The sequence below is a fragment of the Oryctolagus cuniculus genome, chromosome 5 (genome assembly GCF_051225735.1).
Source record: "Oryctolagus cuniculus isolate XC-2025 breed Fujian yellow rabbit chromosome 5, ASM5122573v1, whole genome shotgun sequence".
Lineage (NCBI taxonomy): Eukaryota > Metazoa > Chordata > Mammalia > Lagomorpha > Leporidae > Oryctolagus > Oryctolagus cuniculus.
In genome coordinates, this window is record NC_142871.1 from 66237093 (window position 1) to 66263450 (window position 26358).

The following is a 26358-nucleotide window of genomic DNA, read 5'->3' on the forward strand; positions in this document are numbered from 1 at the left end:
GGTCTCCCACGCGAGTGCAGGGACCCAAGCACTTGGGCCATCCTCCACTGCTTTCCCAGGTCATAGCAAAGAACTGGATTGGAAGAGGGGTACCCGGGACTAGAACCAGTGCCCATATGGGATGCCGGCTCCGCAGGCGGAGGATTAACCTACTGTGCCATGGCACTGGCCCTGTGCTTCAATACTTTTTAAAAATATTTATTTTATTGATTTGAAAAGCAGAGTGACAAAGAGAGAAGGAGAGACAGAGATCTTCCATCTAATGTTGTTTTACTCCCCAAATGGCCACAGCTGCTGGGGCTGGAACTCCATTCTGGTCTCCCATGTTGCTTTCCTGGGCATATTAGCAGCAAGCTGGATCATAAGTGGAACAGCTGGGACCTGAACTGGCACTCCAATATGGTATACTGGAGTTGCAGGTTGTGGCTTAATCCCCTGCACCACAACGCTGGCCCCTAATGGCCTCAATAATTGAAAATGAAAACCAACATGAAAAATGTAGGATTTTACAGTTTGTTGCATGGGTACCAACTGAGAGAAAGTGGCTGCTTCTCAAGATTCAACCCCAGAGTTGTTCCCCTGGCTTTTATGTCAACTGCCTTCCTTTCTGCAGCTTCCAGACTCACAGACTGCTTTATTTTCCTTTGATAGCTACCTGTGTCCAGTCAGTTCCTTGGGGTTCTATCCTACCCCAGTCTGGTGTTACTCATGGTCTCCTTGGTTGCCTCCTCTCTGACAGTATTCTGCAGAAGAGACAGCGACCCTTCATAGTTTTGTAAGTGTACGTATGTGCTTTAAAAGACTGTATTCTGTCTTTGGTAGCCGAGGTGAATATTCACACATGAATGTGGATGAGGCTTGTAGTTGGGTATTTTTTGAATGTTCTATAGCCTTACCTTTCTTTTTCTGCTAGCTCTGTCAATTTGAAAGAGAAGGGTGTTAAAAAAACATTTCACAGTGGTGGTTAAATTTATTCTTGCAATTCTGTCAAGTCTAAATTTATTTTTAGTTTATGTTGTTAGGTGTAGGCTCAGGACTATTATAAACTTTCTGGTGATTCTCTATGACTCTAATAAGGTTTTTTGGTGTTCAAGTTTATTTTGTTGACATTAATATTGATTGTGATGTTGACCAATGTGTCAAGTTGGAGACTGTTTTTTCATGAGATCAATATTTAAATTGGTAAATGTTGGGTAAAGCGGATTTGCTGCCATGTGAGTCTTGTCCTATCCAATTGACGGCTTGAATAGAACAGACACCAGCTCCCTAGAGCAAGAGAAAATTCTCTAGTAGACTGCCTTCCACCTTCACCCCCTGCCCTGGGTCTGCAGCCCTTGGACTAGAACTGCAGCATTGGCTCTCCTAGGTCTCAAGTCTGCTGGTTCACACTGCAGAATTTGGACTCACCAGCTTCTATTACCATTGAGGCAATTTCTGATGATAAATCTGAATGTGTGTGTGTGTATTCTATTGGTTCTGTTTCTCTGGAGAACCCTTAAAATTGTTATACCGCATTTTTTTTTTTTTTGGTTAGCATTAACCAGGTGTATGTGTGTATATATATATATGTGTGTGTGTATATATATATATATTCCTCTTAGTAATGGAGGTCTGGAAATGGTAATCTCTTAGAAAGAGCAAATATTTTGTTTCACCTTTTCATATGTCACAAATGAAATCAGGAAAGCTTTAAAAGTTTGTTGTAATACAAAAAATGCAGATTGTGATCTAGGAGACTGTGGGGAGCAACTGGGACTAGACTAAGTTACTGGAATTAAGACTTATTCTATGCATCTGCTCTCCCACAATATGGTGCTGGGAGAGGAGTAAACAACTTTTACACAGCTGCCTCCAGTTCGACCAATAACCTGCAGGAGCTGATCCTGCTCCTGATTGGAGGAGAGCAGCGTACTCGGCATGTGGGTAGCAGAGTTGGGATTGGTGGAAGAGGACTATAAAGGAGGAGAGAGACAACATGCACCAGGAACATCTAAGAGGAACATCCGGATAACATCTGAGCAGCCCCCAAGAGAGCCGGCCGGCGGTGTGCCGCTCCCCCGCGGAAGTGGGGAAAGTGGCAGGGGGAGCCGCCCTTCCACGGAGGTGGAAGGATCGGCAGCCAACCCGGGAAGAACCAGCAGCAAACCCGGGAAGGGCCGAGCAGACAAAAGAACAGCGCAGGGTCCTAGTGTCGTTCCTCCACGAAGAGGGGGAGCGACAGGAGACTTAGACTCAGTGATAAGAATCCTGCCTTAATGCATTTCATCATAGTTTATACAACATAAAAGGAGAAAGTTCACTCATCTTTTTTGAGATTGGATGTTATGTTATGTTACTTTTTTTAAGGGGAAAACAAGGGCTGGTGCTATGGCTCAGTGATTTAAAGCCACTGCCTGCAGGGCCGGCATCCTATGTGGGCAATGGTTCGGATCCTGGCCGCTCCACTTCTGATCCAGCTCCCTGCTTTGTGCCTGGGAAGGCAGTGGAAGATGGTCTGGTTCCTTGGGCCCCTGCATACATATGGGGACACCCAGATGAAGTTCTTATTTCCTGGCTTCTGCCTCATGCAGCCCTGGTCGCTGCAGCTATTTGGGGAGTGAACCAGCGGATGGAAGATCTTTGTTTGTAACTCTGCTTCTCATATAAATAAATAAATCTTTTTAAAAAATAAAAAAACAGCTATCCAAGTTGACTGGTTTAATTTCATTGAATCATGCTGACAAGGACATAAAGCTTCAGTTGTGTGCTTATGATTAGAGATAATATCTTGGGGAAATCAAGATGACTTGTTTTGGTGACAAGATTGTCCACAGTCAGCCTTGAGTATATCTAAACTGTGGCCTCTGTTTTACTTTTCTTCAACATAAGATCTACAACCTCTGTTTTTCAGTCATTGAGTTTACTGTGTATATTATCTGTGACTATGGATGTATTGGGACTTGTTTCTGCCATCTTATTTTGTGTTTTGTTTTTACAATAATTTTTCTCTGATTCCCCCACCCCTTTTCTTCCTGTATTTGTTGAATTGATTCTTTTTTTGAAAGTTTTTATTTAATGAATACAAGTTTCATATGTAAAGTTTTTTTTTTTTTTTGACAGGCAGAGTTAGACAGTGAGAGAGAGAGAGAGACAGAGAGAAAGGTCTTCCTTTTCCATTGGTTCACCCCCCAAATGGCTGCCACAGCCAACGTGCTGCACTGATCCAAGGCCAGGAGCCAGGTGCTTCCTCCTGGTCTCCCATGCGGGTGCAGGGCCCAAGCACTTGGGCCATCCTCCACTGCCTTACTGGGCCACAGCAGAGAGCTGGACTGGAAGAGGAGCAACCGGGACAGAACTGGCGCCCCAACCGGGACTAAAACCCGGGGTACTGGCGCCGCAGGCAGAGGATTGGCCTAGTGAGTCATGGCGCTGGCCCATATGTACAGCATTTAGGAATATAGTGTTTCTTCCCACCATTCCCGCCCTCCCACCCCCAACTCTCATACCACCTGTCCTCTCCCATTTCATTCTTCATTAAGGTTCATTTTTAATCAGCTTTCTATACAGAAGACCAAGTCTATACTAAGTAGAGATTTTAACTGTTTACACACAAAGATGCACAAAGTATAAAGTACAGTTTGAAGACAAGTTTTACTGTTAATTCTCATAGTACACCTCATTAAGGACAGAGATCCTACATGGGGAGTAAGTGCATAGTGACTCCTGTTGTTGATTTGACAATTAACACTCTTATTTTTTATGTCAGTGACCACCTGAGGCTCTTGACATGCGCTGCCAAGGCTATGGAAACCTTTTGAGTCCACAAACTCCGTTGGCATTTAGACAGGGCCATATGCAAAGTGGAGAATTGATTCTTATTTTAAAAGGAGATACATAAGCTTGGGGACTTCTAAAAAAACAACTTTGGGACATGGGGTGGGCAAATCCAGAAACTGTGGGGAGCAACTGGGAGCAACTCGGACTAGACTGTTACTGGAATTAAGACTTATTCTATGCATCTGCTCTCCCACAATATGGCACTGGGAGAGGAGGAAATAGCTTCTACACAGCTGCCTCCAGTTCAACCAATAAACAGCAGGACCTGCTCCTGATTGGAGGAGAGCAGCGTACTCAGCATGTGGGTAGCAGAGTTGGGATTGGTGGAAAAGGACTATAAAGGAGGAGAGAGACAACATGCACCAGGAACATCTATCTGCAGGAACACCTGTGCAGCCCCCGAGAGAGCCGGCCGGTGGTGTGCTGCTGCCCCGCGGAAGTGGGGAAAGTGGCAGGGGGAACCGCCCTTCCACGGAGGTGGAAGGGACGGTAGCCAACCCGGGAAGAACCAGCAGCAAACCCGGGAAGGGCCGAGCAGACGAAAGAACAACGCAGGGTCCTGTGTCGTTCCTCCACGAAGACGGGGAGCGACAAGAAACAGCAAAAAAGAGAAAGTTAAAACTGGGCCACAGAAGAATCTGGATTGCTGTACATGAAAATGTTATGCTTTTTTTTTTTTTTTTGAAGATTTATTTATTTGAAAGTCAGAGTTACACAGAGTAAGGAGGAGAGGCAGAGAGACCAAGAGGTCTTCCATCCACTGGTTCACTCCCCAGTTGGCCTCCACGGCCAGAGCTGTGCCAATACGAAGCCAGGAGCCAAGAGCTTCTTCCTGGTCTCCTACGTGGGAGCATGGGCCCAAGGACTTGAGCCATTTTCCACTGCTTTCCGAGGCCATAGCAGTGAGCTGGATCAGAGGTGTAGCAGCTGGAATTCGAACTGGTACCCATATGGGATGCTGGCACTGCAGGCGGTGGCTTTACCTGCTATGCCACAGCACTGGCCTCAACTTTATGCTTTTGGTAATGGAATTTGTGATACAAAGTGAACTTTTAAAACTTCCAGTTAATATTGTTGTTGGTGTCCACAGGAGAAGTGAGAAAATCTGTGGCTCTTAATAATCTATGAGGAACTGGCTGGCGCCATGGCTCAATAGGCTAATCCTCTGCCTGCCGTGCCGGCACCCTGGGTTCTAGTCCCAGTTGGGGCGCCAGATTCTGTCCCGGTTGCTCCTCTTCCAGTCCAGCTCTCTGCTGTGGCCCGGGAGTGTAGTGGAGGATGGCCTAAGTACTTGGGCCCTGCACCTGCATGGGAGACCAGGAGGAAGCACCTGGCTCCTGGCTTCAGATCGGCGCGGTGCACCTGCTGCAGCTCGGGCCACAGCGGCCATTGGGGAGTGCATCAGTGGAAAAAGGAAGACCTTTCTCTCTGTCTCTCTCTCACTGTCCACTCTGCTTGTCAAAAAAAAAAAAAAATACAAAAAACAAAAAAAACAAAAACAAAACCAAAACACTATGAGGAACTATTTGTGTGTGTGTGTGTGTGTGTGTGTGTCTTCTGGCACAGCTTCCTTCCTGGTGTGATGAACAACCCTAATATGGTAGACTGGGGCACATGTGGCTATTTAACTATGTTTAAATACAAATTTAAAATCAGTTGCAGAAGTCACATTTCTAGCACCCAATAGGCTCCTATAGTTAGTGACTAATATTTTGCACATGGCAGATTCTAGAACATTTATATCACTGTAGAAAGTTCTATTGGACAGGATCTGATAAGCCTATATATACTGCAGCTCCAGACACCTTGGAGCAGAGCTATTTGGCCAGCTGCATCACATTTCAGAATTTGGAACTGACATCTATGGCAGCATTCTTAACGTTCTCCTAGTATCTTCTGCTCCTGTGGTGAACAGTGATCAGCGTGGGAAGCAATGCCCACCAGGAAGGTTATTGGGGGCTGCACACAAACTCTGGGCTTGGTTGCTACTGGACACTGGAGGTGATTTACATGGAGCAACTGTGAAAGGAGCCCTGGCAACAACAGGGGCTGAAGGCTTCATTTCTGTTCAGCAGTGGGAATCTTGTTCGACTGGTATTGGGAAGACAGGCAAGGCTGGGCCATTTCCAGTTGAAGCCAGGTTGAAAAGGGATGGGCATGGCCCAGACTGACCCATAGCATTTGGCATTCCTTTGAAGCCTCTCCTACCTTGTTGCCAGACTGGTTTAGGTCTCAGCTGAATCAGCTGGTGATGTGAGGATGCTGGAAGTTCTCTGAGCCTGTAGTCACTGGCACAAGGGCCTACTAGTTGAGGTTGGAACTCATCTAGGGTGGCCTAGGAAGGGAACACCATCTGTTCCTGTATATCCTGGTTAGGGAAGTGAGACTTTGTCTCCCATACAGATGCCCACTCATTGCAGGAACAGCTTCACCTCTTTGAGGAAGGAAAAGTTGAGAAGGGCAAGCCCTTTGCCTTTCTCTTACTTGAGAATCACCTCGGCCCCTTCTGATGAGTCCAAGAAGAAATCAGGTCTCCCTTAGCTCTTCACTGTCAGTGGTGTTGGGCTCCTATTCAGCCGCTTGGCTTGTGCTCAACTCCTGTGCCAGCTGAGAACTAGGATATGCCCCACCCCCCACCAATTCCCTGTCATTTTTTCCACACTTTGTTGGTATTCAGTGTTTGTAACTCACAAAGTCAAAGATTGCCCACTGAGATCGGTCATCGTCACAGTACGACTTCAGTACTGCACCAAATAAGCAAAAACTTTTCTTTCAGGATGTCACCACTTAAATCGTCCCCCAAGCTCCAACTTTGTGTCAGGTGCTGTGGTAAAGTACAGGATTCCACAAGGTGTAAGACCAGCTGTGTTCCTGCCCCCCGTGAAGTCACCCCACTGGAAGAAAGGCTGTTAAGTTACATACAGCAAAGTGTGTGTGTGGGGGGAGAGTATTTTGCTTTTGCATGTGTTCGATTTTATTACTCTTTAATGTGACTTCTGTAGATACTGTAAGAGTTCACATATCTGGAAAACAAATGTACCAGTACTAGGATGGTGGTGAAGCACTGAGGAAGAATTGTGCAAACCTCCAGTCAGTTCCATTAGGGCAGCGACAGACGTGCAGGGGGCTGCTCCTGCACAACTTTGGAGGATAGGAGAGGGCGTGAGAGCCCCAGGAAGTCTCTCCAGAGACTGGCAGTCCTGGCGTTGATCTCAGATCACAAACCCCTACCCGGTGTACTTCTGGCCGGTCCCCGGAGCGCCCAGCGTGGCTCCGCCCCCGGCCCGCGGCGCTGCCCGGCTGAACTACCATTCCCAGAAGGCCTTGCGAGCCCGGGAGGGAAGCCGCGGAGGCGGCAGCGGCGGAGGCAGGAAGGCGCGAGCAGCAGCGGCGGCGGTGTCCCCCGCCTCGGTGGCCACTGCTAGCTGGCCGCAGGACGTGGCCCCTGAACGGCACAAGCAGTCCTAGGCGCTGGCTGATCTTGCTCCTCCGCTCTCTGGACGGGTCCGGGGCGGGATGTAGGGCGCTGGGCGCGGAGGCCGCCGGCGCGGCGGGGCGATCGCGGCGGACGCGCCGAGGATGGAGAGAGCGATGGAGCAGCTCAACCGCCTGACTCGCTCGCTGCGCCGCGCGCGCACCGTGGAGTTGCCCGAGGGTGAGCGGGGCCGCGGGGCTGGGGGCGACGCGGGGCGGCTCGGGGGCGGGGGCTGAGGGCGCGTCAGGGTCCCAAGGAAGAACTCAGCGGAAGCTGAGAAAACGCCCACTCTTGACTTTGGTCAGCGGGGAGGGGCCGGGCCGCGACCCCCGGCCTTCAGCGGCCCGCGGCTCCGGGTCCGGCAGGTGGGAGTTTGCGGGAGGGGTCGGTTGTGTGCGGCACCTCCTGCGGGGAGAAGCGGGGACCGAGGTCTGCCGACCGACCGCTGGAGATTTTGGCAAAGAGGCAGAAAGATGACCCGGATTCAGGAAACATTAACAGTTGTGGGCCATGTTCCAGTTTTCTGCGTGCGTTTTGAAAACGGACACAGACAAAAGATTGTCCAACATCACGCAGTTCCTCCAGGAGCCGACCGTGTGTCCTTAGCAGTGTATCCACTGTCCCTGACACGTATTCCTGCCCCAGTCTTCGTTTGTTCATCCAAAGGGGGGCTTCGGTGGGAACTGGGCCGAGACTACAAAGAGGAATGAGGCGTGGACACTGGAGTTCAGGACTTTTTGAGTTCAGTGTGCCAGGGTTTCCTCGGGACTGGTACAGCGCCAGGAATGAAAGAGATGGGAGTGGGGGCGCTGTTTTGTGTGCAGCCCCAGAGTTCAGGGGGTTTAGTGGCAGTGGGGGTGGCATTGCTGCCTCTAAGACACTTGTATCTTAATGCCGGGTTCTAGCTGGTGAATTCTGTTCTGCTTTGTAGCGGTTTTATCTTGTGTTTCAGAATTTTCTTTGAATTGCTGCCAGGGAGGTTTGTAGGTTAGCGAAGTAGGCCTTGGGAGAGAGTCGTGAAAGAAATGTGAGACTGGGGACTCGGGGGATAATTTTCTTGGAGAAGTTTTCCCTGGTTTCTACTTAGGATGCAGAATAGGAAGGATGTGTGGTGATTGTGTCTCAAAAATAATTTTGTGTCTGATACCCATCTAGCATGAAATAATTGACTTAAAACAATCCCGATTTTGGTACCTTGACTTCCATCTTCAACTTTTTTTCTCTCTTTCCAACCTTTGAATCCATTTCTTAAGTGCTGCTGTGACAACATGTTTCTCATAGATTGTTGGTATGTGATGATGAAGGCTGCATGTACAGTTTCATTGACTTTGCGCTTTGTATTACCTAGTTCAAGTCTCAGTCCTTTTTACATGAATGTAATTTAGGAGACTTTATTAAAGGTTGGGCTTTTGTTTTGTTTTATGATTAGTTACAGAGGGAGGAAGAGACAGACCTTCTGTAGCTGGTATGCTCCCCAGATTGCTGCAACAAGATAGAAGCCAGGAGCTTCATCCGGATCTCCTAAGTGGGTGGCAGGGACTCCAACACGGTCCATCTGTTTAGCAGGGAGCTGGATCCCAAGTGGAGCAGCTGGGACTGGCAGGCAGTGTCCACTAAACCAGAATGCCTGCCCCTAAAGGATGGTTTGAAAAGTAGTATATTTTCATCGTGGGAAATTTGGAAAGTAAAGAATAATAAAATAAAACATCTGTCATTGCACTTCCCAGTAATAAAACAATGTTAGCATTTTATTTCCTTCCATTGTTATTTTTCTCTCCCAATTTAAGATCATAATACATAGTCTTTTTATTTTCTATTTAGAAAACATTGCAAACTTTTTTTTTAAAATATCTTAAATATGTCTGAAGATTTTGCAGGATTTCAAAGCAGGAGTATAACAAGTATTGAATCTAATTTTTTGCTTTTATAAGTGATTTTATGAGGAGCAGCTTAATACTTAAGAATTAGTCTGCCTAACTATTTGCTTAGGGTCAGTTTGTAGAAGACTAATATCTAATTATGTCAGCATTTTTAAGGCTCTAGGTATCAGTTTCTCAACTCATACCTTAGACAGTTCTACCAACTGTTTTAGAGTGCCAGGAAACTGGAGTACTACAATTAAAGATTAAACGTTTTTCATGTAGTTTACATTTTTCTTTGATTATAGTGAATTGGTTCCTTGAATTTAATTTATTGTGTCTCTAGTTCTCTTGAATCTTTTTGAATTTTCTATGGCTGGCTTTCAAATATATCATTTGTAGTACCTTTTCATTATAAAAATCCACATTGTTATGCTTGCATTTTAAGGGCTGAACAGATCTCTGAGATTTTTCTAAATTTAGGAAGTAAGATTTTTTTTGGCTTTGTTAGAACTTAGCAATCAATAAACATTGAAGAACAAATTATCAAGGCTCTAAAGTTTTAAATCAGGTTTTACTATAAAATTATCATTGTCCTATAAGATGAGTTGAGTGGGCAGTTTATTTATTGGATTTGTAGGTAGGGGGCAGGGTGCATTTATGTTTCCCAGAGACAGAGGAAACTTGAGTATTGAAGTGCACAGAGTAATGAAGTGCAGGTTGTTGAATCATTCTGGTAGGGCTAACATAGGGGATTATGCTTGTGAGAGAAAAAGAGAAGGAAAAGACAGAAGTTGGAGGATATGGATTCTCAGTGGCCCTTAAAAGAGTGTATTGTTCACATATGTGGAGAAAATACTTACAGTTTAAATTATGGCACTTACAGTGAATGTGATTTGTTTAATGAAATAATAGAATCTATACCCATTTTTTTAAAAAAATATTTATTTTATTTAAAAGGCAGAGTTACAGAGAGAGAAAAAGAGAGAAACTTCCATCTACTGGTTCACTCCCCAAACGACTGCAACAGAAGAGTGGGGCTGGTCCGAAGCCAGGAGCCAGGAGTTTTCTTCTGGGTCTCCTATGTGGGTGCAAGGACCCAACCATTTGGGCCATCCTCTGATGCTTTCCTAGGCACATTTACCAAGGAGCTGGATTGGAGTGGAGCAGCTGGGACTCCAGCCAGTGCCCACATTGGATGCCCTCACCCCAGGCAGCGGCTTTACCCATCGTGCCAAAGCACAGACTTCTAAACCTATTTTAATATATGTTTTTGAATGGTGATTAGGGTAGTTTCAGTTTAAAAAAAATCACTCCCATCTGATGGTTTAAGGAAGAATTGTATATAATGAAAGCCACTTGTTCTTTAAGGTTTTCTTTTTTCTTTTTTTCTTTTTATTTTTTGACAGGCAGAGTGGACAGTGAGAGAGAAAGACAGAGAGAAAGGTCTTCCTTTGCCATTGGTTCACCCTCCAATGGCCGGCGTGGCCGGCGCGCTGCGGCCGGCGCACCACGCTGATCCAAAGCCAGGAGCCAAGTACTTCTCCTGGTCTCCCATGGGGTGCAGGGCCCAAGCACTTGGGCCATCCTCCACTGCACTCTCTGGCCACAGCAGAGAGCTGGCCTGGAAGAGGGGCAACTGGGACAGAATCCGGCGCCCCGACCGGGACTAGAACCCGGTGTGCCGGCGCCGCTAGGCGGAGGATTAGCCTAGTGAGCCGCGGCGCCAGCCGCTCAGTATGTATTTCTAAATATATAAATTACTTTTCAAATACACACTCATCAATAGTATTAGAACCAATGCAATTAGTAATAATTTTTTATTATCTTCAAATACCCAGTCCTTGCTCATCCTTCCTCCCTAAAAAATTGTCTGAAGAATATCCTTTTACAGTTGATGCATGAGTTAATATCCAGACATGATTCACACAATACATTTGGTTAATTTATCTCTGAAGACTCTCTTAATCTATAACAGTTCTTCCTCTTAAAAAAAAAAAAAACTTTAAGAAGTAACTTTAGAGGATATAAAAGTTGTATAAATAGTCCCATACACTCTACACCTAGGTTTCCCTAAGTTAACATCTTCTATAACCATAGAATAGTTATTTTTTTTAAGATTCATTTATTTATTTTAAAGTCAGAGTTACACAGAGAGAGGAGAGGCAGAGAGAGAGGTCTTCTATCCGCTGGTTCACTCCCCAAGTGGCCACAACGGCTGGAGCTGCGCCGATCCGAAGCCAGGAGCTGGGAGCTTCTTCCGAGTCTCCCACGTGGGTGCCGGGGCCCAAGCATTTGGGCCATCTTCTACTGCTTTCCCAGGCCATAGCAGAAAGCTGGATTGGAAGAGGGGACTTGAACCAGCACCCATATGGGATGCCAGTGCTTCAGGCCAGGGCATTAACCTGTTGCGCCAACAGCGCCTGCCCCTAGAATAGTTATTAAAACTAAGAAATTGTGGGTGTTGGCTTAGTGGTTAATATGTCCACATGACATACCAGAGTTCTTTGGTTCAAGTCCTAGCTGCACAATGCAGACACTGGGAGGCAGCAGGTAGACTAAAGTGGTTGGGTCCCTGCCACCCTCATAGGAGACCTGGATTGAGTTCCCAGCTCCTGGCTTTGGCCTGGCTTAGCACTGGCCTTGGCAAACTTTTAGGGAGTAAACCGGTGGTTGGCATCTTTCAGTCTCTTTCTCTTTCTCAGATAAATAAATTGCACTATACTACATGAAAATGTACATCTATTACATATTAAAACATTTTAAAGACTTTTAGAAAGGACTCGTCAGGTATTTTGTGGAATTTCCCTTAATTTGAGCTTGTTAGATGTTTTCTCATGATTTGATTGAAGTTCTGCATTTTTGGCAAGAATAATACAGGGCCGGCGCCGCGGCTCACTGGGCTAATCCTCCGCCTGTGGCGATGGCACTCCGGGGTCTAGTCCTGGTTGGGGTGCCAGATTCTGTCCTGGTTGCTCCTCTTGCAGTCCAGCTCTCTGCTGTGGCCTGGGAGGGCAGTGGAGGATGGCCCAAGTGCTTGGGCCCTGCACCCTCATGGGAGACCAGGAGGAAGCACCTGGCTTCTGGCTTCGGATTGGCACAGGGCGCCAGCCGTGGCGGCCATTTGCGGGGTGAACCAATGGAAAAGGAAGACCTTTCTCTCTGTCTCTCACTATCTAACTCTGGCTGTCAAAAAAAAAAAAAAAAAAAAAAAAAAAAAGAAAAGACTAATACAAATGTTATATGCCCTTCTTAGTGGATCATAACAGGAGCTACATGATGTGTATTACTTCTGGTGATGCTACCCTTTATTAGTTGATTAAAGTGGAGTTGGCTTGTTCAAATAAATAAAATAAATAAATCTTTAAAAACAAATCCAGGTCTAGTGTTATGTGGCTTAGAAGGTTAAGCCTTAACCTGGGTGGCAACATCCCATATGGGTGTTGTTTTGAGTCCTGCTGCTCCTCTTCCCATCCAGCTCTCAACTGTGGCCTGGGAACCAGCAGATGAAAGACATTTCTCTGTGTCCCTCCCTCTCTACCTCTCAAATAAAAAAAAAAAAATTAAAAAAAATTAAAGGGGCTGCCACTGTGGCATAATAGATTAAGCCACCACTTATGATGCTGGCATCCCATTTGGGCACTGTTTGGAGACCGGGCTGCTCTGCTTTCGATCCAGCTCCCTGCTAATGCGTCTGGGAAAGCAATGGAATCTGACCCAAGTGCTTGGGCCCCTGTTTCCATATGAGAGACCCTGAAAAAACTCTTGGCTCCTGGCTTTGGCCTGGGCCAGCCCTGGCCATTGTGGCCATTTGGGGAGTGAACCAGTGGATAGAAGATCTCTCTCTCTCTCTCTCTTTTTTTAAAGATTTAATTTGAAAAAGTTACACAGAGAGAGGAGAGGCAGAAAGAGAGGTCTTCCATCTGCTGGTTCACTCCCAAATTGGCCGGAGCTGCGCCGATCCAAAGCCATGAGCCAGGAGCTTCTTCTGGGTCTCCCACGTGGGTGCAGGGGCCCAAGCATTTGGGCCATCTTCTACTGCTTTCCCAGGCCATAGCAGAGAGCTGGGATGTTGGCGCTGCAGGCGGCAGCGTTACCCCCTATGCCACAGCGCTAGGCCTCAAATATCTCTTTCTCTCTGTCTCTCTCTCTGTGTGTGTCTGTGTGTTTGTCTTCCTCTCTTTGTAACTCTGCCCTCAAGTAAAAAAAAATTTTTTTTTGAAAGCATTAGCTACAATGTATATAGGTATAATATGTATCATAGATGTTGATTTTTAACATTTTCTTTTGGATCAAGGTTTTGTCACTTTATGCCATAACATATATAAATATTAATGTTGTGAGTTGTATAAAGTGATAAGTAAAGTTAAGGTTTTAATGTTGTATCAAAACTTCTAAAATGATTTCTTTTTTTTGTAATACTGGCAAGAGGCGAGTAATATGTATGCTTATGGTTTTAAAATTTTAGGTGGCTGGCATTGTGGTGTAGTGGGTTAAGTCCCTGCCTGCAATGCTGGCATCCCATATGGGCCCTGGTTCATGTCCAGGCTGTTCTACTTCCAATCCAGCTCTCTGCTAATGACCTGGGAAAGCAGCAGAAGATGGGCAAAGTGTTCAGGCCCCTGCCACTCATGTGGGAGACTTGGAAGAAGCTGTTGCAGCCATCTGAGGAGTGACTCAGTAGATAGAAGATCTCTCTCTCTCTCTTTCTCTCTCTTAATCTCTGTGAAACTCTGATTTTCAAATAAATATAAATCTTTTAAAAATTATTTTAGCGTGGTCATTTTGGCACCAAGGCTTAAGCTGCCACTTAGGACACCTACGTATATTCCATATCAGAGTGCTGATTACAATTCCAGCTACACTGCTTCTGATCCAGATCACTGTTAATCTGCCTGAAAGGGTGGAGATGATGCTCAGGTGTTTGAGTCCCTGCCAGTCATGTGGGAGACTCAGATGGGGTTCCTGCCGTCTGGCTTCGGTCTGTCCCAGCCCTGGATGTTGCAGCTACTGGGGAGTGAACCAATAGAGAGAAGATCTCTGACTCTTTGTTTCTCCCTCCCTCCCTCCCTCCCTCCCTCCCTCCCTCCCCCTCCCTCCCTCTCTCTCTCTCTCTCTCTCTCTCTCGCTTTGCCTTTGAAAAACTAAAAATAAATAAGTGAATATTTAAAAAATTATTTTAGCATATATTTATTATATACTTAAAATTCCTCCAGTCTGTGTATAAGTATGATAAAACACAATGTCTCTAAACAGTCTTTGGAAGTAAAAGAAATTTCAGTTGTTAAAGATGCAGAAAATATTGGGTCTCTAGTTTTCTTCTTACATCCAGTAGCAGAGTTCTTTTATTGTGATGTAAAAGTAAACAGGATAAGCAGTAGAGGGGATATGAAATTTTGTGTTACTGAGATTTTGCTATACCTCTGGTATTTTGCACTATTTTACATGCTTCCATCTCTCTTCTCTGTTTCCTGTGTAGAATTAAAAAAAAAATGCTTAATCTAAAGTATCATTTCTTGGACATTAATGTATTTATTTTGTTTTTTTACTCAGATAATGAAACTGCTGTTTATACATTAATGCCAATGGTTATGGCTGATCAACACAGGTGAGAGCCTGTTTCATAAATTTATGCTTTTTAAGAGATGTAGATTATTCTAAACATGTAAATAAACATACACATGCACACATACAGTTTTGACATAGATGTCTTGGGGCAGGTTGTTTAATGTTGTTGTAGTTTTCTATCTGTGAAATGTGGAACACAATTTTCTAGGACCCGTGTTAGCTGTAAAATTTTGTGATAAGAGATTTTCTAATTCAGATATTAATTCAAGTATTGGTTGGTCACTGAGAAAAATATGGTAGTTTCATATAAATGTCATTTCTAATCTTTATGATAAAAGATTAGGACTGAGGGAACAAATATTACTACATTGTTCCTTTTACTAGTTTGGTCTTGATACTCCTTTACAGGGGAATGCATAAGATACAGGTAATTGGCAGTGTGAGTCTTTAAACTTGCAGCAGTCAGCTCTGCTCTGGTTAGCCGTGAGTAGTTTGCTATAAGAGGAAAGTAAAGAGAAACTATATTTTGAAACAAGTTTAAAATATAAATAATTTACTTTAAAATTCCTGTTTGGTATAATTAAAAGTGTTTTTGTCTGACTTATTTTATTTGGCCAAAATTAATATAGGCAGGCTCAATTTTGGCAAGGAAAGCAGTCATGCCCTTTGTAAGAATCTTGAGTGAACTGAAGCCACTTTGTTGTGTTGGGTGTCCTCAGAGCAGCTGATACAGCACTGTTTAAGTGGCAGATGAGAAATCTTTCAGCAATCTTTCAGTTTGATCTTTGATCAAACTAGTTGATTTTTGAATGATGTTGCCCTGGATACCATGCTATATTTAGATGTTAATGCCTTGTTTTCTGAATGATAGGGGACAGAATCCTTTAAAAATTAGGAGTAGTAGCTAAAGAGCTATTCACAGCTGGCGCCACGGCTCAACAGGCTAATCCTCCGCCTAGTGACACCGGCACACTGGGTTCTAGTCGGGGCGCTGGATTCTGTCCCAGTTGCCCCTCTTCCAGGCCAGCTCTCTGCTGTGGCCCAGGAGTGCAGTGGAGGATGGCCCAAGTGCTTGGGCCCTGGTCTCCTGGTCTCCCGCCATCGGATCAGCGTGGTGCGCCGGCCGCAGCGTGCCAGCCGCGGTGGCCATTGGAGGGTGAACCAACGGCAAAGGAAGACCTTTCTCTCTGTCTCTCTCTCACTGTCCACTCTGCCTGTCAAAAATAAATAAATAAATGAATAAATTAATTAAAAAAAAGCTATTCACTTGATTTGTTGCATTTAAAAACTTTTTTACATATTGATTTCTCTGAATTTTTTTTTGCATAGGTCTGTTTCTGAACTACTATCAAATTCAAAATTTGATGTCAATTATGCTTTTGGACGTGTGAAAAGAAGCTTGCTTCACATTGCAGCAAAGTAAGACTAAAGATATTTTTGGTTCAAAACTCTAGAGTGAGGAATCAGCATTATTTCATAGTCATTATGGGGAAAGAAGCCAGGCAGCTGAGTAGTTTTTTATCTAGCTTAGGGCATAGCGTCCAGTGTATTGCATATGTAACTTGTTAACTTTTATATTGGACTCAAGTCTTATGTCCTTATTGTCTTAGCTTGTTCTAGATCTGATTAGAGATATTTAGGCATGGGTGCTGTATTTCTTGGATGTATTTAGAGAATGCATCCACTAACATTTCTCTTTTATCCCACCAACATGAGGGATAAAGAGGATATACTTAGTGCACATGAAGTCATTGGTTTTATATTTTTGACCTAGATGGCAGAATGATTTTTTTATAAAGATGTATTTTATTTTATTTGAAAGAGTTATATAGAGTGGGAGAGACAGAGATAAAGATCTTATAGCCACTGTTCACTCCCCAAATGACCACAGTGTTCAGTACTGGGCCAGGCCGAAGCCAGGAGCCAGGAGCTTCATCTGCATCTCCCATATGGGTGACAGGTCCCAAACACTTGAGCCATCTTCCATTGCTTTTCTTAGGCCATTTGCAGGGAGCTGGATTGGAAGTGAAGTAGCCAGGGCTTGAAGTGGCACCCATATGGGATGCCAGTATTGTGGGCTGCGGCCTTACTCGATACACCACAATGCTGGCCCTGAGAAGAGAATGATTTTTATCTAGAGTCTTCCAGTGTGTTATCAATTAGGTAACTGATATCTCCTCTTTTTCAGAATTTAGGTAGATGTGTTGAAATTAATTTTTCATGATGAATTTGACTTCTGGAAAAATTTGACAGTACTGTATGGTTTCTTTAATGAACTAATACTTTATTTGAATTTCTCAAATACTTAATAGCTTTCATAGTTGACGGTCCCATATTGAAAATAGAAAATATTCACTATTTCTGACAGAATGTGGACCTTATTGTATTTAATAGAATTTTTTGTCATTTAATTTATCTATGTCAGATATGGCTATATGTGGACTGTATCTGAACTGTCTTTTAAATTGTTTTAGTTGTGGATCAGTGGAGTGCTTGGTTCTGCTGCTAAAGAAAGGAGCAAACCCTAACTATCAAGATATTTCAGGCTGTACACCGCTTCATTTGGCAGCTAGAAATGGGTAAATATTTTTTTTCCTTAAGTAGCTTAAGTGTATTATCAATTATGACTAACATATTCTAGGACACTTTATTTTGACTTGATGTTTTTCTCCCAATATTTGCCATGAGGAAAATCAGAAATATGATGTGCATATCTTATTTTCTATAATTTTTTATTTCCCAAAGACATTCAAATAACTACCACATTTAATAACTTGTTAAATTGTTCACTGATCTTTTTTGAAATTTGTGGAAACTCATTATTGCTTATATTAGCATTTTATTTTTTGAAAACTATCATTTCCTCCTTTGTTTTTTGTTGATCTTTTCTCTCCTAATCTTTTGCCACCTTAACTCTTTGGCTTATTTCCCAAGTGGCTTGTTTAGTTAATTTATTCATGGCATTAAAAACAGTGAATATATTATACCCAATTTGTTTTTAGTTATTTGAGAATGATCTGTATTAGAGCAAGCTTACTTCTTTGAGTGCTGAATCTGTTTTTCAATTTTATTTCTAACAAGTTTTCTAAAATAAATTATATGCCTAAAAATGTAAAAACAGGCATTTTTAAATTTTTACTTTTATTTATTATTATTTTTTTACAGGCAGAGTTAGAGAAAGAGAAACAGAGAGAAAGGTCCTCCTTCTGTTGGTTCACACCCCAAATGGCCGCTTCAGCTGGCGCGTTGCGGCCGGTGCACTGCGCTGATCTGAAGCCAGGAGCCAGGTACTTCCTCCTGGTCTCCCATGTGGGTGCAGGGGCCCAAGCACTTGGGCCATCCTCCACTGCACTCCTGGGCCACACTGGAGAGCTGGACTAGAAGAGGAACAACCGGGACAGAATCTGGCGCCCTAACCGGGACTAGAACCCAGTGTGCCAGCGCCACAGGCAGATGATTAGCCTAGTGAGCCACCGCGCCGGCCAAAAATAGGTATTTCTAAAAAGTGACAAAGTTAAAAATGGCATATTAAATATACTTTTGTCTTTTCCTGATAACCTTTGTTATCATTAGGATCATTATTATGTTTTGTATGCTATTTTTATTTAAAGATTTATTTATTTGAAAACAAAGAGAGAGATATCTTTAATCCACTGGTTCACTGCCTGAATGGCTGGAATGGCTGGTGCCAGGCCAGGCCTAAGCCAGGAGCCAGGAGCTTCTTACAGGTCTCCAATGTGGGTGCAGGGGCCCAAGCACTTGGGCCATCCTCCACTGCTTTTCCCAGACACATTAGCAGGGAGATGGATCAGAAGTGGAGCAGCCGGGACTTGAACTGTCATTGCAGATGGTGGCTTTACCTGCTGTACCACAACGCTGGCCTGGTATTTTTTTTTTTTTTTTCCCTAAGATTTATTTATTTATTTGAGAGGTAGAGTTACAGACAGGGAGAGACAGAAAGAAGGTCTTCCATCTGCTGGTTCACTCCCCAAATGGCTGCAACACCAGAGCTGGGCTACTTTGAAGCCAGGAGTCAGGAGTTTCTTCCGGGTCTCTCACATGGGTGCAGGGGCCTAAGAACCCAGGCCATCTTCCACTTCTTTCCCAGGCCATAAGCAGAGAGCTGGATCAAAAGAGGAGCAGCCAGTACTTGAACTGTTGCAAAAATGGGATGCTGGTACCGCAGGCGGACACTTAATCTACTTTTTTTTTTTTTTTTGACAGGCAGAGTGGACAGTGAGAGAGAGACAGAGAGAAAGGTCTTCCTTTTGCCGTTGGTTCACCCTCCAATGGCCACCGCGGCCAGCGCGCTGCGGCCGGCGCACCGTGCTGATCCAAAGCCAGGAGCCAGGTGCTTTTCCTGGTCTCCCATGCAGGTGCAGGGCCCAAGCACTTGGGCCATCCTCCACTGCACTCCCGGGCCACAGCAGAGAGCTGGCCTGGAAGAGGGGCAACCGGGACAGAATCTGGCGCCCCGACCAGGACTAGAACCCAGTGTGCCGGCGCCGCAAGGCGGAGGATTAGCCTAATTAGCCACGGCGCCGGCCTTAATCTACTTCTTCTACAGAGCACCAGCTCCCCCCTGTATGCTGGTTTTTTAATTTTTTTTTTTTTAAAGATTTATTTCAAAGTCAGAGTTACCTAGAGAGAGAAGGAGAGGCAGAGAGAGAGAGAGGTCTTCCATCCGCTGGTTCACTCCCCCTTTGGCCGCAATGTTCGGAGCTGCGCTGAACTGAATTCAGGAGCCAGGACCTTCTTCCATGTCTCCCACGCATATGCGGGGGCCGAAGGACTTGGGCCATCTTCCACTGCTTTCCCAGGCCACAGCAGAGAGCTGGATCGGAAGTGAAGCAGCCGGGACACGAACCAGTGCCCATATGGGATGCTGGGGTAGCACGTGGCTGTTTTACCTGCTATGCTACAGCACTGGCCCCAGTAGGCTATTTTAAATCCTACTGGAATATATTTTTTCCCCTTCTTTTCTGCCAGGAGCTCCAGATGTCATATCTCTGCCTCTACTACTGTTTTTCACTTCTTGAAATTCTGTTGGACTGAGAAACCAATCCAAAATGATTAGAATTATGTTTAAAGTGGAAATAAGTAGTTTTTGATTCAGGGCCTGAGGTATATAAGTTTAAAAATTTTACAATTAAAATTTTTTAAAAAAATTTACTTGGGAGACACAGAAAGTGAGAGAATGAGAGAGAGAGAGAGAGAACAAATGAGCTCATGTGCTGGTTTACTGCCCAAATGCCTGCAGCAGCCAGTCAGAACTCGGTGGTGGAAGGAACCCATTTACCTGAGCTATTACTTCTGTCTTCCAGGGTCTGTATAGTAGGATGCTGGAGTCAGGAGCCGAGCTGGATTTCAAACCTAAGTGCTGCACTTTGGAACTTGAGCATCTCAGCTGCTAGGCCAAATGTCCACCCCTGTAATCCTTTTCAAACACTGTAAAACTCAACATAAGTGTGTTCCCCCTATGTCTCTTTTGGTTTCTCTTGAAGCTCTTTTTGGTTCTAATTTTAACCTGGGATTCTGGATAGTTGAGGTGGCTGCCTGAGTAAGATGGACATGAAGCTAACATTGCCCATTGCATTGATCTGAGGCCAGAGTTTTACATTTAAGATTAAAGTAGAACCCAAAAGATAAGAGCCATAGTGATGTCCAGGTTTGATAGTGGAAATGTGTAGTCCTTTGACCCTGTCTTATCTACCCTGGTTCCTGATTTAGCATGTGAGCCAGCGTAAGTGTCCATTGTTATAGCAGGCTACCATGTGCCTATTAAACACTTTGTTTTATAATAATTAGCCACATTAGCTATGTTGACATCTAAGGTCATATAGTAAATCGTTGATTCCTTTGCTGAATTCATCTCACATCCAGCTACACCATCCCAAGTGTTGGAAGGATAGTGATAAAGTGAAAATGTTGCATGTATTAAAATGTCTTTAATTAAAATTAAACTGTGAACAAAAGGATGCATTGGACAGCAGGGGAGGGATTAAAAAGTCTACTGTCATTGTAGGATGAGACTTAGTCATGAATTCAGTGTTAAGAACCAAGAAATAGGTCTTAGATTTAAATAGCAAGAAGTTCTTTGTTGGACAAAGACTTGTCATGCACTCTTTTTTGTTGTTAGAAATAAAAGCCTTTTAAATGGCACATAGAAAATGATTTTGATTACTATTTGTATTAATAATAATTGAAGAAAACCATTACATTTTAAAAATGAAGAAATTTGACAAATACTATGATTCACATAGCAAGTCAATGAGAAAAAAAGGAATAAAAGTTTATGACCCTTTCTTTAATTTGGATGCCTTTATTTCTGTAAAGATTACTTGCAATATTCAACACTTAAATTTTCTGGTTTTTATTGTTTATTGAATGGGTATGTTTTACAACTTAGAGTTGCATTTTGTTTTGCTAATGGACTTGAGCATTTGTTACTTTCTGTAGCTGCAAATGTTTTCAGAAGCTGCTTTTTCATTTCTTGATGAGTTCCAGTAAGTCCATACTAAAGCAGTAATCATAGGAAAATTGTACTCTGTCTCTTTTGCTGGCGCATCTTTTTTATTGGTTTTAGCTTTTTGTTTTCTTCCCTTGGCTATCTTGTCTGATGGGTAGCATATTTCTTTTGGCCTGCTTTATCATTTCTCTCTTTTTACCATTAGTGCTGTACTGAATTGCTCCCCTTTCCAATAGAAGCCCCATTAAGCTTCCACAGAGCACTTGGATGACTGCCCCTGTGTCATTTGGGTTACTATAAGTTTCCTGAAATTGTTATAATATCTGGGCAGGAAAATAGTTATTTCCTTGTACAGCGAGATCTGACATTGCTCAAATTATAAGAGGATGTTAGAAGACTTTGAAATTATTGTGTATCCTTAGGGTGCTTATTGGTCAGGTTTGAAACTTTTGTTATTTTTTGGGCTATATTATGAACTCATAAAGGACAGAGCCCATATGTTAATTACTATTTTGCTTTTAAATTTGTAGCAAAATAGGTGCTCATGTACGGGTTGTTTTGACTTACTCATAATCTGGGAAGTAGTAGTAATGAGTAAGAAAAATAGGGTTGGGCCAGCGCTGTGGCCCAATGGGTTAATCCTTCACCTGTGGCGCCGGCATCCCATGTGGGCACTGGCATCCCATGTGGGCGCTGGTTCTAGTCCCAGCTGCTTCCCTTCCAGTCCCGCTCTCTGCTATGGCCTGGGAAGGCAGTAGAAGATGGTCCAAGTCCTTGAGCCCCTGTACCCGTGTGGGAGACCTGGAAGAAGCTCCGGGCTCCTGGCTTTGGATCGTTGCACCTCCGACCGTTGCGGCCATTTGGGGGGTGAGCCAACAGAAGGAAGACCTTTCTCTCTGTCTCTCCCTCTCACTGTCTGTAACTCTACCTTTCAATAAATAAATAAATAAAATCTTAAAAAAAAATAGGGTATATTTCTCTTTTATATTTCTCTGTACCTTTTGCAGTTCACTTTGAGATGGGGATTATTTTTGGGAGAGGGATTTTTGCTTTTTTCCAAGAACTCCTACCCTAAACACTTTTTTGTGCTCTTTTTCCCTGTTCTGTTCCCACCTATTCATATCCTGTTTATTTTGGTACTAGACTAATGGTTCACATCAGGCTTCTGGATATCAGGTTTTAGAAATCCAGCCATATGGATATAGACACAAACACACATTTTAAACAATACATTTATTTGGTTTCAAAAAAATGTATCTATATGAGAAGCATAGAGAAAAAGAGGAAGGAAGGAAGGAAGAGAAAGAATACACTCCCTTTTACTGGTTCATCCCCCAAAGTGTGCACAATGGCTGAGACTGGGCCAGGCTGAAACCATGAGCTGAGAATGCAATCCAGGCTTCCTAGATGGGTGTTAGGAACCCAATTACTTCCATTACTGCTGCCTTCCAGGGTCTGCAACAGCAAGAAACTAATGTCAGGAACTAGGAGCTCAGATTTAAAGCCAGTTAAAGCCAGGTGCTCCAGTGTGATATGTGGGCATCTTAACTTCCAGGCTAAATGTCTACTAAATGTCTACTCCATCAATGTGTATACTTTAATAGAACTGTCTGGTCTGGTCTTAATTTCTCTTTCTCTCTTTCTTTCTCTCTTCCTTCCCCTTCCTTCCTTCCTTCCTTCCTTCCTTCCTTCCTTCCTTCCTTCCTTCCTTCCTTCCTTCCTTCCTTCCTTTCTTTCTTAAAAAATTTTGTTTATTTATTTAAAAGTCAGAGAGAGGCAGAGGCAGAGAGAGAAAGAAAGGTCTTCCATCCACCGGTTCACTCCCCAAATGGCCACATGGCAGAGCTGGGCCGATCTGAAGCTAGGAGCCAGGAGCTTTTTCCGGGTCTCCCACACGGGTGCAGGGGCTCATGGACTTGGGCCATCCTCCACTGCTCTCTCATGCCATAGCAGAGAGCTGGATCGGAAGTGGAGCAACTGAGTCTCAAACCAGTGACCATATGGGATGCTGGCACTGCAGGCGGTGGCTTTACCTGCTACACCACAGTGCCGGCTTCATCTGGTCTGTTCTTTCCCATTTTGAAGTATTTATTTCATAAAGTTTCATAACAATATGTTAGATAAAGAAACTTTATAAATATTCGAAGTTGAAGGTTACTTTGATCTTTATTTTCTCCCATTTCTTTTGATTATAATACTGATTTTTAAATGGCATTTAACTTTGTTTCAGGTACAAAAATTAAAGCAACCAAGTAATTTTGATTTTTTTCAACTGTTAAGAGTTTTAGCCAATGACTTACAATATTGAGTATTTAATAAATAATAAGTTTTTATTGAGAGTTACTGTGTGCTTGGCTATGCTTAGTACTAAGTGAAAAGAAACAATAGCATGGGGCAGGTGCTGTGGTTCGCTTGGTTAATCCTCCGCCTGTGGCGCCAGCATCCCATATGGGTGCCGGTTCTAGTCCCGGCTGCTCCTCTTTCAGTCCAGCTCTCTGCTGTGGCCTGGGTGGGCAGTGGAAGATGGCCCAAGTGCTTGGGCCTCTGCACCCACATGGGAGTCCAGGAAGAAGCATCTGGCTCCTGGCTTTGGATTGGCGCAGTGCCGGCCATGGCGGCCATTTGGGGAGTGAAACAATGGAAGGAAGACATTTCTCTCTGTCTCTCTCTCACTGTCTATAACTCTACCTGTCAAATAAATTAAAAAAATATTAAAAAAAAAAGAAACAATTGCATGAAGAAGTGTATGATCTGGTTGAGTAAATAATAGTGCATACACATATATATATTCTATGTGATATACTATATTAATGTATATTATATGTATATGGTATATGTTTTTACATATATATAAAAGTATGCATATATATATATATGTCAAAGCTGATGACCATGTGAGGGGAGTATGAGATTCCTTGTAGTTCATAGGAATCCATACAGGTTTCAGTACTGAAGGGGAATTAAAATGAATATTGTGTAGTTACTGGGAATGGATTAGAGGAAACATTGTAAGCAAAATGGAATAGCAATTTAAAAACAAACAGGAAAAGAATGGATATTTCTCTGGAGATACACAAATGATTAATAAGAACCTGGAAAGATGCTCAACATCAGTAATTAGGGAAATGCAAATCAGAACACCAATGATAGGGGTGGGTGTTGTAGTGCAAGAGGTGAAGCCACTGGGTCATTGTCAGAGTGCCTGGGTCAATTCCCAGCTACTTCACACTTCTAATCTAGCTTCCTGCTAATGTGTTTGGGGGGCAGCAGTTAGTGTTCTAATTACTTGGGTTTCTACCATCCACATGTAAGTCCTGGAATGTAGTTCCTAGATCTTGGCTTTGGCCCTGCCCAGCGCCGGCTGTTGTGGACTTTTGGGGTGTGAACCAGTAGACAGAAGATTTCTTTCTCCTCTCTCTGCCTTTCAAATAAATTTTTAAGAAAAAAACAGAAAACCAGAATGAAATAGCAACTCAAACCCATTAGAATGTCTACAAAAAATAACAGGTATTGGTGAGGATGTGGAGAAATTGGAGCTCTTGTGTACTTGCTGGGAACGTGAAATGATAAAGCTGCTGTGGGAAACAATATGGTAGTTCCTCAGAATTTAAAAGTAGAATTGCCATATGATCCAGCGGATCTATTTCTGGCAGAAAATCTAAAAGGATTGAAAGCAGAGTTTAAAGAAATAATTTCACATGCTTATTCATTAGTAGCTAAAATGTGGAAGCAGCCTGAGTGTCCATTAACTGGTAAGCAAAGTATGGTAAATACATATAATGGAATATTATTTAGCGTTAAAAAGGAAAGATGTTCTGATGGTATGCTATAATATGGATAAAAGTTAGAGATATTATGCTAAGTAAAATGTCACTGAACTGTACACTTAAAAGTGGTTAAGATGGTAAATTTTATGTCACATGTATTTTACCACAAAAGTAATTGAAAAAAAGTGGATGGACTCAACATTTTACTGATTTTCTGATTATGTTTTTGTAATTCATTTGAATGTTATCTTTTGAATATTTTGTAATCAAGAATATAGGATACAACATTGACATCATTTTGTTATAAGCATTCCCTTTCATTTAGACTTACATTTTCTTATGTCTCTAATGAAGATCACTATTCCATGTATTTAATCAATATTAGAAGTTTGTAATTTGAATTACAAAACTGAATTGTGCCATTTCTTTGCTATCTTTGAATCATAAAAACAGTTTTATATTTTATTTTAAATATTTAAATATTGCAGATACAGATAATGATATCATCAACTAATGTTGATTATTGTTAATGTTTTAGTAAAATGATTGTATATTTTTCTAGTGCCAATGATCTGTGACTATCTGTTTTTCTCTTCAGGCAAAAAAAATGTATGAGTAAATTATTAGAATACAGTGCTGATGTCAACATTTGTAATAATGAAGGCCTTACAGCAGTAAGTGCTATCAGTTTTATTAAAGTACTTTTTTGAAAATGATGAATGTGATGGTAATGCAAAGTAGAGATATTTCTGCAAGTTACTTTTTTATAGTAAGGTAGAGAATGTTGAGTTTTCAACATAATTTATTAAGGGAAGTTACAGTTTAACCATGTTTCTCCCATTTTTAAAAATAAAAATTTTAAAAATGGATTTCTCTTTTTTATTGTTTATTTGAAAGGCATAGTGACAGAGAGATCTTTCACCTACTGGTTTGCTCCCTAAATTCCCACAACAGCTGGGGTAGGACAGACCAAGCCAAAACCAGAAGCCAATTTGAGTCACCTGTGTTGGTGGTGGAGACCCAAGTATTTGAACCGTCATCTGCTGCCTCCCAGGAAGCTAGATTGGAAGTGGAGCTGAGACTCAAACCGAAGCACTCCTGTATGGGGTATAGGATAGGGCGAGCCTAAGTGGTGACTTGACCTTTGGCACCATAATGGCTGCCTCTCCCTTCTCCTTTCTAAACTAATGACTTTGTTTTTTTTGAAGTCTTGCATCCCTTACTATTGTCATTGATTTTATTTTCCTTCTTTTTTTTTTTTTTAAGATTTATTTATTTGAAAGGCAGAGTTACAGAGAGGCAGAGAGAGAGAGAGAGCGAGCAAGTGAGCTTCCATCTGCTGGTTCACTCCCGAAATGGCTGCAACAGCCAGAACTGGGCACTTCCAAAGCCAGGAGCCAGGAG

At 43.0% G+C, this 26358-nt stretch overlaps 1 protein-coding gene across 13 annotated transcripts in view; it reads left to right on the forward strand.

Annotated features, from left to right (window-relative positions):
* Positions 1–7136: 7136 nt before the first annotated feature.
* Positions 7137–26358, forward strand: part of HACE1 (HECT domain and ankyrin repeat containing E3 ubiquitin protein ligase 1) — a 127245-nt gene continuing 108023 nt past the window's right edge. For 9 of the 13 annotated variants that reach the window (XR_016233822.1, XR_016233820.1, XR_016233821.1 and 6 more), the window contains exons 1-5: positions 7145–7471; positions 14704–14758; positions 16048–16137; positions 17193–17297; positions 25553–25628. Coding sequence is in view for 7 of the 13 variants with exons in the window: in XM_089332803.1 (XP_089188929.1) it covers positions 7396–7471; positions 14704–14758; positions 16048–16137; positions 17193–17297; positions 25553–25628 (402 nt within the window). In the remaining 6 variants the exon portion in view is untranslated. Of the gene's footprint in view, positions 7472–14703; positions 14759–16047; positions 16138–17192; positions 17298–25552; positions 25629–26358 lie in introns of those variants that run through there. The other 4 variants (XM_051855408.3, XM_070073753.2, XM_089332807.1 and 1 more) reach the window with 4 other exon arrangements.